Raw genomic sequence first — 20,163 nt, 5'->3', positions numbered from 1 at the left:
AGTATACTACTTGAGTCATAGCTTCAATTCCAGCCTCTCTTAGATGGTTAATTGGAGATAAGTGTCTCACAGACTTTCTGGTCTGGCTTCAAACTGCAATCCTCAGATCTCACCCAGGAGGTAAACAGCCAGGATTTTAGGAGTAAGCTATCAGGGCTGAAAGTTTAGTTTTTTAGCACTGCTCTCTACTCCTAACTATATACCTCAGCCCCTGATCATAAGCCACTTTAGAAAGCTACAATTTTGATTCTGTAATCAATGGAGAAGTTTATATGAAATAATTTGTCTTACTAATAATCTAAATGACCAGAACAGGGAATCTGGAAAAAAGAGCTATGTTAGCAGTCGCTGGAAGTGGAGTATAAAACAACTTGAGAAGGATAGCTAGAATATAGGAGTGTCTAAAAAAAAAAAAAAATTTAATGATCATTAAGAGAAACCAGAGTTTGGGAGTTGCCTTTGAAAGTAATAAAAATGTTCAAAATTTGCAGGCGTCATTGGTTCATGCCTATAATCTTGGCTACTCAGGAGATTGGACTAAGCCAGCCAAGGCAGGAAAGTCTGGGACAGTCTTATTTCCAATTATGCTCCAAAAAAGCTGGAAGCAGACCTGTAGCTCAAGTGGTAGAATCCTACCCTCAAGCAAAAGAGCTCAAGGACAGCGTCAAGGCCTTGAATTCAAGCCCCAGGGCTTGAACAAACACACACACACACACACACACACACACACACACACACACACACACGAATGAACAAACACACAAGTGTATGAACAAACGAACACACACACACACACAGTTTGAAATTTGACTATGGACCACTTACATCTATGAATATAGCAAAAAATCTCAGAACTACACATCATAAATGGATGAATTATATGACAGGAAAACAATTTCACAATAAAGCTGTTGTTAAAATAAAAGACCCCTTTCCAGCATGTGAGGCTTTACTAAATTTGATCACTAGCACTGGGAAAAATTAAAAAAAATAATTAAAACTGTGTATGGTAAGATATATTCCTTTAGTTCTAGCCTGTAGGCTGAGGCAAGATTACTTAAGCCCAGGGTTCAAGCCCAGCTTGGACCTGGTATCAAAAATGGTAATATAAATAACTCAGTAGAATATGGCTCAGTGGTAGAGAGCTTGCCTAGTATGTGTGAGGATCTAGCCTGAATCTCAGCCTTGCGCGCGCGCACACACGCACACACACACACACACTTGTTACAGCTCATTTTTACTGATGAATCACTATGTTCCAGACATACTTTAAGTTTCTTTTGTGTATTTTCTGGTCATATAACAGCCTTATTTTCAGCAATAAAGGCAAGCATTTCTATAGTCAGCACTTAACAGGTCCTATGCATTTAGTCTTACTAGCAACCAACAAATTAGATTATCATCTCCATTTACAGATTATAACATCACAGGGAGGGGCTGGGAAGGTGGCTCAGTGGTAGAGCCCTTGCCTTGCATGCCTGAGGCCCTGGGCTCAATTCCTCAGCACCACGTAAGCAAAAAGAAAAAACCCGGAAGTGGTGCTGTGGCTCTAGTGGTAGAGCACTAGCCTTGAGCTGAAGAGCTGAGGGACAGCACCCAGGCCCAGAGTTCAGGCCCCACAACTGGACCTTCCCCCCTGGAAAAAAAAAAAAAAAAAAAAGAATAAAATCACAGGGAAAGGATCAGGGCAAGGTAACAAAACTATTAGTGTATAACACGTGATTCTTGTCAGAAACTGGGCCCAGTGGTGATTTTATTTTGGCAATACTGGGAATTAAATGCTAGAAAACTTTAGGCAAGCACTGAGTGTTGGCTTTTAACTATTACATGTAACTTTTTACAGCTAAAATGTGGAATATATATTTAATAAAGAAAGTGAAACTTGCAAGGCAAAGTGATCGACACCCTATAATCTTAGGCAGGGCTACTTTGTGAGACAAAGCCTGAAGAAACAAACAAACAAATATAGATTTCAATTTCATTTGCCTTAGGGCACAAAAGCAATAGTGAAAGAAAATGGATTTAAGATAAGGAAACTTAAGTGCTGATGTATTGTGATAAGCTCTATACAAACATAATGGAAGACTGAAGAGATGAAGGTGGTAATAATAGTAAGAATAGGAGAGAGAGAGAGAGACAGAGAGACAGACTTAATACTTTGGAAGTAATCGCAGGAGGCACTGGCTACATCAGAAGAGAAAGGAATGTTAAGAGCTAAGAAAGGGGTAGGTTTTAGCTCCCTGGTTCAGTATGAGGTCCAAGGCACAATCCCCAGAAACCCTACCTCCACTCCCCAAAAAACTGATGATTCTTCCAGACAAGGTAGAGTCATCTGCTAAGATAAACACAATAGAAAACACAGGCCTAAAAAAATTCTTCAGATCTCAAATGCCAAAGCAAAAAAATAAATAAATGCTTCAATTGTTTACTAATTTCATAGATGTATTTAATGCATAAATATATATGTATTATGAATATATATTTACAAAAATGGAGAGAAAGAACTGTAATGTAAGTCAGGTGTTAGTGGCTCACTTCTGTAATCTTAGCTATTCAGGAGGCGGAGATCTAAGGATTGTAGTTTGAAGACTGCTCTGGCAAGAAAGTCCCTCCAAAAGATTCCTATCCCTAGGAATCACCAAAAAGCTGGAAGTGGAGCTGTAGTTCAAATGTGGTTCAAGTGGAAAAGCTAAGGAACAACACTCAGGCTCAGAGTTCAAGCCCTAGAACTGACATCTGTACATGTGTATGAACACATACACAGAGAACTGTGTATATAATTAATCCAGTCAAAGGCTTTGAATTATTTATAAAGTGGGCTGTGTTCAGTGGTAGATCACACTGCTTGCTACTCAGGAGACTTGAGATTCAGAGGATCTCTATTTGAAGACAGCTTGGGGGTGGGGGTGAAGAGTATGAATCTCCAAAATAATCTGGGGAAGAAAAAAAAGCCAGTTTGGCAGTCTGGAGACATGACTCAAAAGTAGATCACCACCAGACAGCTGGGTGAATGCAAAACTTTGAGTTCAGACCTAGGTAGAGAAGACAGGAAGGTGAGACAACGCGAGGCAAAGAAAGAAAGAAAGAAAGAAAAAAAGAAAGAAAGAAAGAAAGAAAGAAAGAAAGAAGGAAGGAAAGAAGGAAAGAAAGAAAGAAAGAAAGAAAGAAAGAAAGAAAGAAAGAAAGAAAGAAAGAAAGAGAGAGAGAAAGAAAGAAAAGCAGTAATTCCTTAATTCAACTGAACTTCCTAGTTTGGCAGCTTTACTACAGTCATTCCTATGCATCAATGTCTTTCTCATTCAAATCTTTAACTAATAAAAGGCTATTCCTATCCGATTCCCAAAACATCAACAACGGGGCTGGGAAGGTGGCTCAGTGGTAGGGTGCTTGCCTTGCATGCATGAGGCCCTGGGTTTGATTTCTCAGCACCACATAAGCAAAAAAAAGAAAGCCGGAAGTGGCACTGTGGCTCAAGTGGTAGAGCACTAGCCTTGAGCTGAAGAGCTGAGGGACAGCGCCCAGGCCCAGAGTTCAGGCCCTGGGACGGGACCAAAAAACAAAACAAAACCAAAACATCAACATCAACTTTTCCCTCCATGGGTGTGGAGAATCGAACTAAGGGGCTCATGCATGATAAATGTGCTTTACCTCACAGCAACGTTCCCAGTGCCATAAGCATTAATTACTGGGGTAGAGAATCATTAAGTTTCCTTAAGCTCACCCATAAACTTCCGTCTCATAACTTGTGATCTAAAGTATAAGGTCACTTATAAACATTCCCAGAAACAAAACACACTTCAAGTTCAACTAAGCCAATTACCTCTGAAAAACTGTTTTTTAAATAGACACCCCAAGGGTGTTACTGATACCTTCTCCACGGCCCAGGGGCCAGAAATCCAGAAGATAAGTCAATTCTTTCTTTCTCACCACCAATTTATTATCTCCTCTTGCCTGGGCGTGTCATTCAGTGGCGAAGTAGCTAGAGGGTAGGGATTTAATCCCCAACACACACACTCATCTCCAAAGAAAAACAAAAAAAAACACAGAAAAGGCAAGGTTTTGCCTGTGAGATTTGTGTTGCTCCAAGTCAAGTCCCTTTGTCTGTCACTCAATAGACTGCTGTGATTCCTAAGCAGTGGAATACACATGTAGGTCACGCACTTGTGATTGAATGAGATATCGAAATTAAAAAAACACACTTTCTACTACTTCCAGAGGCTTGCCAGACACTGGACGAGGGTTAGCATAGACTGGGAAACGAAAATGCAACGCGAAAAGATTCTAACGTGGGTCCTTAAAGGGGAGAATCGATGAGAAGTCAATTCTCCCAGAATATTCCAGTTCGTCTCCTTTTAAAGCCTACGGCTCGGTCCAAGTGAGCACACATGAGCGGGTCTAGCTTTTTTCCTGCAGTTGTTTTGCATGCTTGTGAACCGGAAAGTCCCCTCCAGGGAGACACCATAACTCATTTCTTTCGCTATGTGCTTAGGGCCGCCCCCACGGTGACTTGCACAGCGTAGGAACGCGATGAGCACGCGTCAGAGCCACGCTGAAGGGACCGGGCAAAACACATTTGCCAAGCGAACCGGGGTGTGTGGCCCACGCAGTCGGGAACGGCCCCGCTGCAGCCTCCACGTCAGGAAAGCCGGCTTCCATTCCTTCTAGAAAGGGCCCGCAGGCTACCTCAGCGCGGGCGCGGCCGAGGGCGCGAGGGGAGCGGCCGCCCCCCACGAGCAAACCCAAAGGCGACTTCCGGCCACCTGCGCGGCGCCGACGCCACCAGCCGCCCCGCGGAGGGGCCAAGTGACCAGAGGCCTCCTCCTACGCCCCTGCAAGGGCCACGTCCCCGCGGAGCGGCGCCCCGGGCCTGTCTAGAACTTTCCCTCTCCCTCTCTCCTCACCGGCTTGGTCAAGAACCGACCCAGCTCGCTACGGCTCTTCTCGTTCTTGGCGGCGATTAGCCGCAGCGGCGCGGCCGCGACGTCCAGTAAGAAGTGCTCCATGGCTCCGGGGTCTCCGTCCCGGTGATCCACAGGCATCCGCTGTTCCGCGCTCAGAGCCGCCGAGCAGTCGAGGCTCCCACGCCCGAGCGCCGGACTACGCCCCCAGGGAAAGTGGCCGCCGAAAGCCGGCGAGCTGCAGCACACGTGGTGAAGCCCACGGGCCTGCGCGTCATCAGCCCGCGGCGGCGGCGACTCCGAGCACCGTCGGCCCCGCCCCCGCGCTGGCGGAAGCCCTACGTCACGGCTGCGCCGGCTCTGGGAGCGGAAGTGGCTTTCGGAGCTCGTCTGCGCGAGTTCGGTGTGCTCTCCGAAAGCGTGAGAAGGGCGGAGACGGAAGGTTCCGCTGGCGTGGGGGCAACGGAAGGAAGCTCAGCCGCTCCTTCCACGCCCACAGGTGGACCAGCCGCGCAAGACGGGCACTTTCGACCTCCTACGACTCTAACGGAAACTAGCCCCCTGACCAACACAACTCTGAAGCATGGGGGGGTGGGGGTGGGGGGTGAAGGCAGAGTTGGTCGTGGTGCTGTTGCTCTACCACGTGACCCACAGCTCCACTTCTTGGAGCTAAGAGTGTCAGGACTTTCCTGCCTGGGCTGGCTTTGAACTGTGATCCCCGGGTCTCAGCTTCTGTGTACATCGTCCTTTCATCTCTCCCTCAGCCTCCTCCTTCGCTCCCCCTGCCCGAGGGAAGAGGGGAAAACTCAGAGAATAACGGGAGAAAAAATTATAATTATGTACAAAACAAAAAGAACAAAACTTTGGCCACGGGTGTAACTCAGAGGCAGAGTTCTTGCCTAATACATGTGTTTCTGAGTTCGGGTCCCGAGCTTAAAAAAAAAAAGTTTAATGCTAACGCTAAAAGTTGGAAACTGGCTGGAGAATTATTAACAATCTAGAATTTATTACCCTGTTAACTATCGTGGCATTTTTATAAGAAGGCAAAGGCCTCGAAAAAGTAATTATGGCGCAGAGGTAAGAAGGCTGAATAGCCTCTGTGCGGTCCTGGGTTCAATCCCAAAAAGAAAAAAAAAAACAAAGCCCAATGGAATAGTAGTTATGTACTTACAGATAATTATAATGCACCCTTACACTTATTCTCGTGAATCTGCAAAGAGGTTCGTTCCTCTTTGTAAGAGTGTATAAACCAAGAGTATAACACATGGGCTCTAAGTAAAAGAATCATCAGGATAACAGTTGAGGGAAATAAATTCCAATACTTTCATCTGAGCAAGAGCAATATTAACAATTCTGGGCTTATACTTAACTATCCACAGAGTCAAGATCCAACCCAAGCACTCCTTTATACTAGGAAAGTACCTCTGACCAGTCCAGCCCAAGGACAGTTTTTTTTCAGCTTTCCTGCTCCGCTCTATGAAGTTGCAGGCAGGCATAAAATTCAATGCATATCCAACACCACCAAGAAAACAGAGTAGGGTTTGGAGGGATGTAGAATGTTAAAAGGGGTGACATGAAGATCAAGATGAATTCTACTCATAAACTGCTTTGATGCATGGCAATTCCTTTGTGCAACTAAAATAAATATTTTAAAGAAAATTCCACGTGTGCCTCTAATCTTTATTTTTGAGGCAGGGTCTTGCTATGTTGCTCAAACTAGCCTGACTCTTAATCCTGCCTCAGACCCTGAAGTGCTGGAATTGTAGGTTTACATTATCAGACTCAAATCTTTTTTTTTTTTTTGTAAGCACATATATTGGAGACTGAAGTAAATAGAAATTTTTATTCTAGTACTTTTAAAAGCTTTTCCTCATTGTCTCTGATAGTAATGTGTGAATGTTAGGATTTGTGAATCTTCTCTGGCATTGTGATCCTTTTTCTCCTTCTACATATCATTAAACTTTGGCATATCTACTTCTGTCCTGTCCTCCATCTCAGTTAAATTTTTATCGGTCCCATTTATTGTGTTTTCAGTTTGCTTCTGTCTTGGGAGTTTTTCAGCCTAATATTCCAACTCATTCAATCTTTAGCTATATGCTATTTTTTATGTTATTTTCTTTTTAGATTTTTAACTATTTTCTTATTCTCATATTGAGAATATTAGAATCCTCATATTCCCTTCATTTTATATTCTGAAGGTCTTATATAATCCAGTTTTCTTTTAAGCCAGTACTATCTTTTAGTCTTGATAGTTTATGGTTTACTTGGTGGTAAAGAGATGAATGCACTGAAAAATGACTAACCCTTTTACTTGCACTGGATGTTCAAAAGACCAAAAGGAGCGAGCTTATGGTAAAGAACCCCAGCACTACAAAACCAGTTAATTCTTCTGGCCTAAAAATCTACCAACTGATTCTTTGGGTCTTCTTTCTATGGATTCTCTGGGTAAAATGGCAATGAGACTAGCAGGAAACTGGAGAGGGAAGCATGAAGAATGCCTAAGCTAATCAATTCTTACAAAGGTTTTCTCCAAATCTTCACTTGCCCTAATTTTATTTCAAAGGAATGCAGGCGAGGTATGATTTATTGTGAGATAAAGCAAGCACTGACAACAGGTTTTCATTAATGAATCTATCCAGACAGACTAGCCTGCCACACTCCCCACCATGGAACACTTCAAAATAGCCTCTTAGGTTTACCACCTTTTAAAATCATCTAAACACAATATAACACAACTTTACATGTTTTTTATTATACATTACTGTTATTGAAAACAAACTTTGTACAAAATGTTACACAGATGTAAAAAAATCATTGACTAGGCAGCCATATACGTATGTGCATACATACAGACACATACACTCAAAATTTTACATCATTATAATTATACATATTTACAGGTAGACTATTTAAATTATTTTTCAGTTTACCAAAAAAAAGAGCAGTCATAAAAACTAAAAATGAAAACTTGAACTAAATATAAGTTTAAAATCCTACAAAACTATTTTTTAAAAAAATCTAGAAGTCATTTCATTGAAATATCAAAAGGGTTCAATATTACATTATTGTTGTCTTCATTTTGGTAACTTCTAATATGTTTAAAAATAAATATTTTGACCAAGAACAAGAAAATCAGACCCATAACTGTAACAGGCTGAACATGCTGAGCTGATATTAGAAAGTCCAGAAGCAATAACAAATATAGATTATCTTCTTGTAATAAAAAATGAGACAAAATCTCCATCAGTTCCCCATTTAAAACACGAGGAATCAAAGTTTCTGTGTAGTATGAAGTAACCAATGAAAATTCCAAGGAATTCAGCAACTTATCTGTAATATAAAAAAAAATGCTGAAGTTGTAACTCTTAATTTTCAAATATGACATATTCAAGGTGTAGCCTTCTAAACAAGCTGTACTTACAATACTGACATTACAGAATTAGCTTATAGAAAATCAAGTGTTGTTACACTGTTATTTTTATAGTTAATGATACTATAATATATAGGGGAAAAAAATCAGAGACAGCTAGGAACGAAGACGACAAACCCAAAAACCTTTTTCTAGTCAAATGACCAAATTAGCCAGAAGTAGAAGTGTGGCTCAAGCACCAGTCATGAGCAAAACAGCTGAGCTAGAGCACAAGGCCCTGATTTCATTCCCAGGATCAACACACACACACACACCCAGGATACACACACCCACCCAGGATACACACATACACACACACACACACACACAACACACACACACACACACACACCCTGTGCAATTTGTGGACAGGAAAGGGAAAGCACACACACACACACACAGGAAAGGGAAAGCACACACACACACACACAGGAAAGGGAAAGCACACACACACACACACACACACACACACACACACACACACACACACACACACACACACACACACACACACACACACACACACACACACACACACACACACACACACACACACACACACACACACACACACACACACACACACACACACACACACACACACACACCCTGTGCAATTTGTGGACAGGAAAAGGAGAGGGAAAGTGAAGGAAGGGGTGACATTGTCCAAAAAAGAAATGTACTCATTACCTGACATTTTTTTTTTTTTTGGGTCCGGTCGTGGGGCCTGAACTCTGGGCCTGGGCGCCGCTGTCCCTCACCTCTTCAGCTCAAGGCTAGCACTCTACACAGAGCCACTTCAGGCTTTTTTCTTTTTGCTTACGTGGTTGTGAGGAATCGAATCCAGGCCCTCAGGCATGCAAGGCAAGCGCTCTACCACTGAGCCACCTTCCCAGCCCTCATTACCTGACTTTTGAAATGGTAACCCCTCTTACAATACCATAGTAATAACAATAAAATTACATTTTTAATTACATGTAATTACATTTAAAAAACCCTCAAATATCAAATCATTTAAAAGATTTTGTTAGTAAATGTTAAAAATTTTAAACATTTTTAACATATTAACAAAATTCTTGGAAAAGATTTGTCTTTTTTAAATTTTATTTTCTTGTAAGGATGCTATACAGAGAGGTTACAGTTACATCAGTAAGGTAATGAGTACATTTCTCAATGGGCATTGTTATCTGCTTCGTTGTTTTTCTCTCACTATCCCTTCCCTTCTCTACCTACCCCCAAAGTTGGAAGGGTCATTGTGAGTATCATTGTTGGAATGGGTCATCTGTGTCCTCGTTTCAGCATTTTGTTATTCCCCTTCATCTCCCCAAATTAAATAAATGCAAGGTACCAAAATCAAATACAGTGACAAGAGGGATACATCACAGGAGAAAGAACATACAAAAGAAACAACAAAAAAAATCATATAGTACATTAAAAACAACAACAAAGAAAAACCTCGTGTCCATATTTTGTGCCATGCCTACTCCAGTGGAGTCTGCTTAGCATGGGAAACCTGCTTTCAGACCTGAGAATGGGGCTTCAAAGAGTCCTACCTCCTGGAAAGGCTGGCAAGCCCCTGGGAAAGATGTGTTTCTGCTTTTCTTCTCTTCACTGTATAAGAGTGCCTATTAATCATTTACTGTTTCTGCTGTTCATTGTACTTACTCATTGTCAATGTTCCCTTATTCAAAGCTCTTTCTTAAGAGTGTTGACGACTCTAACATCTGATGAGTGTCTTAAAAATATGACTAACTCACCAGAGCTAAGTGCTACCCTGAAACCCCTCTTATGGAGGCTAGTAGACAAGTCATAAGTAAATATAAAAGTATTGGGGGTTTCAGGAAGTCACTTTAGCAGAAGGAATTGTTTGTAAGAGATTTGCAAGAAGCTGTAGGCACGGCTAGAACAGAAGGAATGTATGGCAATTGCTGAGATAACTACCTAGGAGAAAGAACTTCCTGTTACTCTCTTTCATTTACTAAGAGACTTGCTAGATCTAGGCCATCGTGGCACTTACTATTAAAGAAGGAACAGGAAAGATCTTATGGGACAGTTAAGGCCTCTATAAAAAAAGGTAATGGTTAATTGGAGACAAACATCGAAACCCACTGTATTTCTTAAAAATAGAGATAAGCCGGAAACAAGTGCCTATCAGGCGACCAGCTGGGGACCACCCAAGAATGAAGCCCTGCAGCAAGATTGTGTAACCTTTTGCCCTTTCTTATGGAAACTTTTGCTATAAAAGTTTGTTATCCTCTGCATTAAATCGCACTCAGCATCCACTCCTCTTGTGTGTGAGTTGTCTGTTTGCCATCTCCCCACCTATTCCAGTTCCTCCCCTACGTGTCCTCCATCATCTGGTCTGCGGCAATTTTGGGCTTCACTTCATGTAGCATCATCTTATATGGTTGCATATACAAAGCTTTTGAGCTTTTCTGCTCATCTGGTAAGATTTTAGTTTTATAATTTAGGAATTTCCAACTAATAAGTATTATTTCTAGTTAATTCTAATTAATTCTAGTTAATTTCAAGTTAATTCTTTCATGAACTTACTTCCTTTTTACAACAAGATAGAGATTTTTTTTCAGACACAAAAATGTTTGTTGGGGAGCTGGGAAGGTGGCTCAGTGGTAGAGTGCTTGCCTTGCATGCATGAGGTCCTTGGTTTGATTCCTAAGTACCACATAAGCAGAAAAAGCCGGAAGTGGGGGCTGAGGCTCAAGTGGTAGAGCGCTGGTCTACAGCTGAAGAGCTGGGGGACAAAGCCCAGGCCCAGAGTTCAGGCCCCACAACTGACACACACACACACAAAATGTTTGTTGGTAAAAACAAACCAAGACTAATTTATTTTGCTTATTCATTTTCCAGTCATGGGGCTTGAATTCAGGGCCTGAGCACTGTCCCTGGGCATTTTTGCCCAAAGCTAGCACTGTACCACTTGAGCTACAGCTCCACTTTTCTTCTGGGTTTTTGGTGGTTAATTAAGTCTCAGATTCTCCTGCCTAGGCAAGCTTCAAACCATAATCTTCAGATCTCAACCTCCTGATTATCAGCTGGGATTACAAGTGTGAGTCACCAACCCCCAGCAGTTTTGAGGTGTTTTTGGCTGTGTGTGTGTATATGTGTGTGTGCTTTAATAGCATCTTCCCACATTAGTCAAAGCTGGCCTTAACTTTGCATGTGGGAGTTGAACAGGTTACAAGTGTTTACTACCACCTAGCTATTTCTTTTTTGTCAATCAAGGGGCTTGAACTCTGGGCGTGGGTGTTCTCCCTGCGCTCTTCAGCTCAAGGCGAGCGCTCTACCTCTTGAGCCACAGCACCACTTCCGGTTTTCTAGTGGTTTAGTGGAGACCAGAGTCTCATGGACTTTTCTGTCCAGGCTGGCTTTGAACTGTGATCCTCAGATCTCAGCCTCCTGAGTAGCTAAGATTACAGGTGTGAGCCACCGGCGCCCAGCTTCCACCTAGCTGTTTCTTAAAAGCACCAAAAGTCAGACTTTGCACTACGTTTTTTTTTGGGGGGGGGTGGTACCAGACCTGGGGCTTGAAGTTAGGGCCTGGATGCTGTCCCTGAGCTTATTTCCTCAAGGCTAGTGCTCTACTCCTTTAGACATATTTCCACTTCTGTTTTGTTTTTTGTTTGTTTTGTGGGTACTTAACAAGAGACTCCGGGACTTTCCTACCTAAGCTAGCTTTGAACCTTTGAACCCTGATCCTCAGATCTCAGCACACACATCAATCATGGGTTTAAACTGACAACCTGGTCACTGTTCCTGAGATTTTGTTCTCTACTTCTTGAATCATACATAGCTTCACTTAGGGTTGTTGGTTTTTTTTTTTTTTCTCTGAAGCATGATCCTCAGATCTCAGTCTCAGTTGCTATGATTACAGGTGTGAACCACTGGTACCCAACTGTACTATTTTTAAAAAATTCTTTAAAAGAAGATTCTTCTCCCAACTGTCCATTATTCAACCTTATATTCTGAATGAAAAAGAGAGATTTTGTTTATAGTAAGCTGCTAAAAATCTTTTGAAGATCTCATGAGTAAGCCAGTTGCTTACGAGGATATGGAAAACAAATTAGAACACAGTAGAGGTCAGGAGGAATGGTGTAAGTGGTAGAGTACTACAAAAAAAAAACAGTATAGGCAAAAATTGAGGAATAGTAACTCAAAAATAAGGGGTCTAGACGTTAACATCTCAAAAATAAACAGAAACCTTTGCACAGTGATCTATGTCCAAATATGGTTTCTATTCATACTAAAACAATATTAAGTGCTTTTCATTCAAATAATGTTAAGTATAAACCAATAGAAAAATGACACACTAGATAATGTTACAAATTTTCTTCCATAAAAATACAAAGTATTTAAGTAATCAAGTATTTAATACTCAGTGAAGTAATTTTTTCCAGGAAAAAAATTTAATTAATTACTATTGCCTTTATAAACCTGTAGAAATATTGCTGGAAGAAACAAATGAAACATGTCTGTATTAATAATTTGTTACAGTAAATCCTGTCATCTGTTTAGATGACAACAGAGTTTGTTTATTACACATTTTTTTTTTCTGTCTGGTACTGGGGCTTGAACTGAGAGCTTTCCATTCCATTGAAATTTTCTCTTAATGTTGGTGCTCTAGCACTTGAGCCACACCTCCAATTTTCAGCTTTTTGCTGGTTAACTAGAGATAAACAACCTCACCAACTTTCCTGGCTGGCTATGAACCTCTATCCTTAGATCTCAGCCTCCTGAGTAGGATTAGAGGAATAAACCACAAATTCCGGACTAGAACATGTTTTGTAGTTTAAAATATTCAGTACTCAGAAAATGTGAAAAAACACTTTACTAAAATGACTACATAAACTGTATTGGTTATGAAACATACTGCTATACAAGAATATTTTCTTTCATCCTTCATCTGTAAAATGTTTTTTTGTTTTTTGTGTGTCGGTTATGGGGCCTGAACTCTGGGCCTGGGCACTGTCCCTCAGCTCTTCAAGGCTAGTGCTCTAGCGCTTGAGCTGCAATGCCACTTCCGGCTTTTTCTACTTATGTGGTGCTAAGGAATCAAACCCAGGACCTCATGCATGCAAGGCAAGCACTCTACCACTGAGCCACCTTCCCAGCTCCCTGTAAAATGTCAATAATCATCAAATGGGTTTCTCCTTATGTAAGACTTATCAGGAATCAGAAAGTTGAGGAGGGTTCCATGCTGACCTGAACTGCATCAGGCCAACTCTACTACAGCAGCTGAGGCATCTTAGGTGCCTGCAATGATCTTCCAACTTGTGACTAAATCAGGAACTCATCTGGTTGTCTTTCATGTACTTCTCAGATCTTCAAAGACTAACACACCATTAGCTGCAAGAGGACAGTGTGAAACATTTATTATACATTAACTACCTGCATTTTGACTTCTCAAAGAGTTTCTTTAGCTGCTGGAATCTCTCTGAAACCTGAAAAATTAAAAATGATAATAAACATCTTATTTTTTCATCTTTGATGCATATTTTCAGAAAACATCTACAGACAGCAAAAATTATCCTCAGTAACAGAGATGAAGTAATGTTTTAAAAAAGGGAATTTTTTTTTTTGTCAGACATAGGACTTGAACTCAGGGCCTGGGAGTTGTCCTTGAGCTTTTTAGCTCAAGGCTAGTACTCTACCACGCTACCACAGCACCACTTCTGATTTTCTGGTAGTGAAATGGGGGTAAGAGTCTCATGGACTTTCCTGTCCAAGCTGGCTTTGAACCACAATCCTCATCTCAGACTCTTGAGCCACCAGTGCCTTATTATGTTGATTGCTTACCTTAGCTTTCATTTGCTACATCTTATTAAATAAGGAAACATTACTAAATACTGAGGTGAAATAAAATGGTACGGCATAAGGGAAAAAAATATCAGTCATTTCTGTCATGCTTCTTCCACAATCAAGCTTATTAGTCCTATAATAAGCCAAATTTTAAAATACACGAACTAGTAAATGTCTTTGTATCTTAACACACTGAAAATTATATCTGGGCTGGGGTTAACTGTTTGCCTAGCATGTATATGACTCTGGGCTCTTTCCCCAGGGTAGGGAAATCTAAGTATGTCAAGTAACAGTATCTGTGAACCACCAGAGATGTAAAAATTGGATAATTACCTGATTTGGATTTTTATTCAACTTGATTGCCAAATATGTGAAGGTCTTCAGTGATGGCATTCTTTTCTGACACTCTAATAAAATTTCCCGGTCATCATTTCTAAGGAAGGAATGTAAAGGTCATAAATTCCCCTGCTTTAATATCCACTAGTAAGTGATATTTTTAGTAAATCCAACAGGAAAAACTACATATACCAAAATATGAACAATACTTACCTCTAAAGACAAGTTTATGATTTTATTCTTTGAACCTGTATGTATTTCCACAATTTTCTACAAATGCATTATTTTTACTGATAAATTTTCATTTTATCTTTAATTTTACCTTTCATGTATATACTACTTAAAACATTAAGGATCAAAAATGATTGGACAGAGTAAACAGAAAAACCAGAACTAAAACAAAATCCTCAATCACAGAAACTTCTAATTTGGACCTGTGTTTGTCACATGGTCTAATCTCTGACTTTAAGCTGACATCTACAAGTAACTTGAAATGAGTATTTCAGGATTGTGGCACTTAACAAAACACCACTAGCTTTACGAAAAATTTTCCCTCAGTAAGCATTCTCATCTAGTATAGAAACTATTAAACTCTAGGCCCACTATTCACAACTATGATTATCTTTATGTCTGAGGTTTGTTGTTTTTTTTTTTGTATCAGTCCTGGGGCTTGAACTCAGGACCTGAGCACTGTCCTTGAGCTTTTCTGCTCAAGGCTAGTATTCTACCACTCTGAGCCATAGCTCCACTTGTGGTTTTCTAGTAGTTAACTGGGGCTAAGAGTCTCAGACTTTTCTGCTGTCCAGGCTGACTTCAAACAACCATTCTCGATCTCAGCCTCCTGAGTAGGTAGGATTACAGGTGTGAGCCACCAGTGTCTAGCTGTGAATTGGGTTCTTAAAATCTGAATTTCTCAAAAGCTCACATAAAACTAAAGTACCATTTGTGAAAGTCTGGAAAGTTGAAATCTAGGAAAAAACGATGGACCCATCCATTTTTTTGCTTTACCACATTCACTACTTGTCATTCTTACTTTCTAAAATGTGTTTATATCTGTTCCTTCCAAAGAAAGAGTTCTTTTTAATTGAAAAAGTGAAGTTAAAATGCAGTGAATCTGGGCACAATGGTACACACCTAATCCAAGCACTTGGAATGCAGGAAAAGGAGGATCACAAGCTAAAGGCCAGCCCAAACTAGACTAAGACTATCACAAAAAAAACATAATGAAAAGCTCTACCCAGAGGGGTCATTTACATCCATATATATATATATATATATATATATATATATATATATATATATATATATAAGCTATTATTCTAGACTGGGCTACAGAATAGCTGTATTGTACCCCCAGGATGTATCCCCAAGTAACTCTGGCTTTTTTTTTTTTTTTGGTTGTCCGTGGGGCTTGGATTCTGGACCTGGGGGCTGTCCCTGTGCTCTTCAGCTCAAGGCGAACGCTCTCCAGCTTGAGCCACAGTGCCACTTCTGGTTTTCTAGTGGTTTATTGGAGATAAGAGTCTCATGGACTTTCCTGCCCAGGCTGGCTTTGAACCGTGATCCTCAGATCTCAGCCTCCTGAGTAGCGAGGATTATAGGCGTGAGCCACCAGCGCCTGGCTCTCTGGCTACTTTTGAAGTAGCTCATCATTTTCCTTGGTTTAGTATGGAATACAGAAAAAAATGACACCACAAAAAAGGCTCAAAACTTACTGGTGCCTAAAAGGTCTCAAAAGATTATTACCTTGTCCACGAAACTATAATTTCTCCCTTCTTTTTAATAACATTTTTTGCAGAAAGGCTTGCTGGCAAAGTGGCAAGTACTGCTGATGAATCATTAATCCCCGGGCTTGATGAGAGATCTTTATTCAATGTAAGAGTCCTTTTCTTATTGCTTTTCTTTTGTTGAACGTTATCATTTTTATCACAATCTTGGTTAAGTTTCTTAGACTTTTCTCCATTAGTTAAGTCTCTTTCCCTTTTTTGTTTTTTCTGAGAATGATTTACATCAGAATAGTTTTTTCTTTTTTTGTGAGCACTATCCAGAGTCCCAGGTAACTCCAAACTATCAGAATTTGGTGGTGGCGTCAATTTTAAATCATCCTTATTTACTTCACATGAATCTGGTTTTAAATCACCCTTATTTACATCACATGAATCAGACTCTGGGGTCAAATCAATACAAGTTTCCTGAACAATGCATTCCACAGGCTTGTTTTTCATTTGCAACTTTTCTTCCTTACAGTTATCCTCATCCACACATATCACTTGACACTCTAAACCTTCAACAGCTAGTGTGGTGTCATTACCTTCATTTTTACTGTCATTTGAAGCATCTTGTGTCAAATCAATAAAAGCATTAATAGTATCAGACTGTGAAGAATTACCCAGTATTTGAGTGCTTTGATCTAATTTGCTTCCAGAACAACCAAACTGATCAACATTTAAAACTGCTACTTCTACGATTTCTCCCAAGTTTTTGGTCTCAGACACCGGATCTTTTGTTAGATCTATGTATGTGTCAGGAAGATGATCCTCAACAGAGTGTGGAATTTTTTCCATTGAAGTCAATTCTTCAAGGCTTTCAGGAACTCTTGGCTCCCATACTTGGTGCAACTTAAAACAATCATCAGCCACTTCAACACTGTGGCTCTCTTTACCTGAAGCATCTTTAAGAAATTCATATATTGGTGGAGCCTGAGTTTGTAACACAGAGTTCTGTCCATGAGTTGATTTGTTGCTATCAACATTTGTGTCAAAATTTTCCAATTCCTCTACAGATTTCAAAACCGTGTTCTGACATGAAACATATTCTTTCTCTGCTACTTCATCAGCTTCCTTTCCAACTTTGGGCAAAGATGTCAATGACCCATTAACAACCATACTGTGTTCAAGACCAGGAGAGGTAGATGGTGCTGCACGCCGTATTTTCACAATGAAATGATCATTGGACTTTTCCATTATGACAGCATGCATGGGTAGATTAGGGTGGTACTGAAAGCCTGGAGCAACAGATCGGCTTGTCCACGATGAAGAACAACTTGACTTACTGCTTGAGTTATCAGATTCCAGAGCTAAATGAATATCTTGCTCAGATGCATCCTCTTCTTCAAGTAAGGCATCTTCACTAAAATGTGCACTAATAACTTCTTCAGGAGTAGAACTTGACAAAACTTCAGGCTTTAGGAAACTCAGATGACCATCTGACTTCAGTGGTGATGGTACAGTCAAAGACACTGCGAGATCTTCAAAGAGTATGGAAGAAATGTAGGGTTTGCTCTTTTCTGAAGTGCATACATTATCTTTAGCTAAACCCATGTTAGCAGAAACTTCAAACATACAACTTTCATCTAACACATCAGGATGCACTGGCAAAGAAAGCCCTGAAGACAGAGAAGGACCTTTTTCAGATGATAAGGACCAATTGTCATCACCAATCATTTTTGGACATGGAGAAGCCACTCCAGAAACAAGCTCTTCTGTTGTACAAGCTGGAATAGATTCACACTTAAGACTCTCCAGCAGCTGTTTCTCTGGAGTCTTTAATTCCCACTCAGTTTTTTCAATACAGTTAACACTGTTGTCCAAAAGATCAGAACCTTGTAACAAACTTTTAAATATTTCACCCATCTGTGCATCACTCACTAAATTAAAAGTGAGGCTAGATGCTTGCTGTTCAGTAAGGATCTCAAAACTACGCTCTGGCTTCAACCCTGTGTGTTGAGACACTGGTATATCCTCAATGGTGTTGCTTTCACTTTTGGCTGGTTTGGGAGTGCTAGGACAGCTTAGTTCCAAAGAGTGCTCTTCAGATTCAGGGTTCTTCATGCTTTCAAAGCAGGTGTTAACATTTCTTTTACTGTCAGGCTTCACTATGTCAGTGTTATTTTGGGTTGGATGTTTTTCTTCAGACTTTTTACATTCCAGTAGAGACTTAAAATTCACAGAGTCTTCTGATTTTGACAATTTTTCCCTCTGAATTTCTTTGTTGAAATTGTCCTTATTCCTCTTCTGACAATATGAATATTGTGTTCTCTCTTTATACTTTTTAGCAAGCTTTCCTCCATTACTGTCACTTCCAAAGTTTATGGAATCACAAAATTTTACTAAAATTTTCTTAAGCTTTTCAAATAAATAATCAAGTTGTTCATCTACAAATTTCCACAGTTTCTTTTTCATATCTGGTAGTTGCTGTTCAAATAAACGATCAACTATGCCATTCTTCTTAACTTGCTTAAGGTTAGATTCAATAACATCACAGAGGTTCTTCTGTAAAGTAGTTACTGATTTAGAGATCTTGGAAAAATCAAGGTATTTAATTAGTGATGTAAACCTCAAAGCTGCTGACTCAATAATCCTTTGAAACTGTATCAATGAAAATTTTACCTTGAATTTCATGTAACTTTTCCTTACATGTTTTCCTATCATTCGTAGCATATGCATAATCTCCCAAACAGAAGATGGTACAGTAATAATTGGAATTATTTTTTCTAAGCTAGAAATGCTCATTGTTTTATCCTTTCTCTTTGATTTTGAAGATCTGCTAGGTTCATTGGGTCTTTTATTCCACTTGCTATTGTTCCATTTGTTAGTGTTCGGAAATTCAACAGAAACTCTAGGTTTGGCACATATTTCAAAATGTTTTTGTGGTATAGATTCTTCACTGTCACTTCTAATTTCTCCTTCTTCCAATTCATCTAAAAGTGATTTCTTACAGGAATCTACTTCTGTACATTTGTCAGATTTTTGAGTTGGGTTTTGGTTCTCTTTATTGAGACCAGGCAGACTCTTGGAGGTAGAATGATCTGAATTTGATGGAAATACATCTGCAGAAGAGAAATATTAAAGTCACAAAACCAGTGAATCATAGTCATTTGATATTCCTATTCTAAACAGAACAAAAGAACCTGTGCTAATGCCCAATACTTCATCTTTTTCATTGCTCTTTACTGGTCTTACAAAGAGCTCAGAGGGGCTAGTTACATATAGCTCAGTGGTAGAGCACTTGCCAAGTATGAATTTAACTCCTGGGTTTGATTCCCAGTAAGGCAAAAGGGACTGAGGAGATACCTGTCAAGTGTAAGAGTTTGGTATTCCAACAATCACTATTTCACTTGAGCAGCTATCATCTACTCTTGTTATTTGATCATAGTCTTTGAACAAAAGTATACCTAAAACCTAGACCTAGAATATAGGTCAGTGTGCTTGGCATGCATGAAATCCTGGCTTCTATCCCTAGCAACAGTAGTTAGATGTTTAACTAACTAGATAAGTACTATTTGAAATAATCTGTCCTTTTACTTCCTTTTTTTTTTATGAAGAATCAAAGGGGCTCAAAGAAAGTGCTGGGGCTGGCTCAGTGATAAAGTGCTTGCCTTGCATGCTTGAGGCCCTGGGTTCGATTGCTCAGCACCCATAAGCAAAAAAAAAAAAGCCGGAAGTGGAGCTGTGGCTCAAGTGGTAGAGCACTAGCCTTGAGCTGAAGAGCTGAGGGGCAGCGCCCAGGCTCAGAGTTCAGGCCCAAGACCGGACCACCCAAAAAAACAACAACAACAACAACAAAAAAAGAAAGTGTGTGCTTAGCAATGAGAAGCTACGAGATCACTCCCCAGCACCGAAGGGGAGGGAAACAGACAGATTTAAGAGCTACCTATATTTAGGGGCTGAGAATATGGCTTAGTGGTAGAGTGCTTGCCTAGCA

At 40.2% G+C, this 20,163-nt stretch overlaps 2 protein-coding genes across 6 annotated transcripts in view; both read right to left on the bottom strand.

Moving 5' to 3' along the window:
- The window catches only part of Mdn1 (midasin AAA ATPase 1), a 157,373-nt gene extending 152,317 nt beyond the window's left edge, over window positions 1-5,056 (bottom strand). For both annotated transcript variants that reach the window (XM_070010465.1, XM_070010466.1), the window contains exon 1: window positions 4,902-5,056. In XM_070010465.1, the coding sequence (XP_069866566.1) occupies window positions 4,902-5,039 (138 nt within the window). In that variant the 5' untranslated portion in view covers window positions 5,040-5,056. The remainder of the gene's footprint in view (window positions 1-4,901) is intronic.
- A 2,569-nt stretch (window positions 5,057-7,625) lies between these two features.
- Window positions 7,626-20,163, bottom strand: part of Casp8ap2 (caspase 8 associated protein 2) — a 32,435-nt gene continuing 19,897 nt past the window's right edge. For 3 of the 4 annotated variants that reach the window (XM_070010832.1, XM_070010831.1, XM_070010834.1), the window contains 4 exons: window positions 16,207-19,288; window positions 14,458-14,557; window positions 13,714-13,766; window positions 7,626-8,228 (listed from right to left, as the gene is read on the bottom strand). In XM_070010832.1, the coding sequence (XP_069866933.1) occupies window positions 8,225-8,228; window positions 13,714-13,766; window positions 14,458-14,557; window positions 16,207-19,288 (3,239 nt within the window). In that variant the 3' untranslated portion in view covers window positions 7,626-8,224. Of the gene's footprint in view, window positions 8,229-13,709; window positions 13,767-14,457; window positions 14,558-16,206; window positions 19,289-20,163 lie in introns of those variants that run through there. The other variant, XM_070010833.1, reaches the window with a different exon arrangement.

Source organism: Dipodomys merriami, unplaced genomic scaffold, assembly GCF_024711535.1.
Source record: "Dipodomys merriami isolate MVZ:Mamm:240054 unplaced genomic scaffold, mDipMer1.0.p SCAF_8, whole genome shotgun sequence".
NCBI classification, from domain to species: domain Eukaryota; kingdom Metazoa; phylum Chordata; class Mammalia; order Rodentia; family Heteromyidae; genus Dipodomys; species Dipodomys merriami.
Note: the sequence above shows the minus strand (reverse complement) of the source record. Positions and strands in the feature narration are given on the sequence as shown.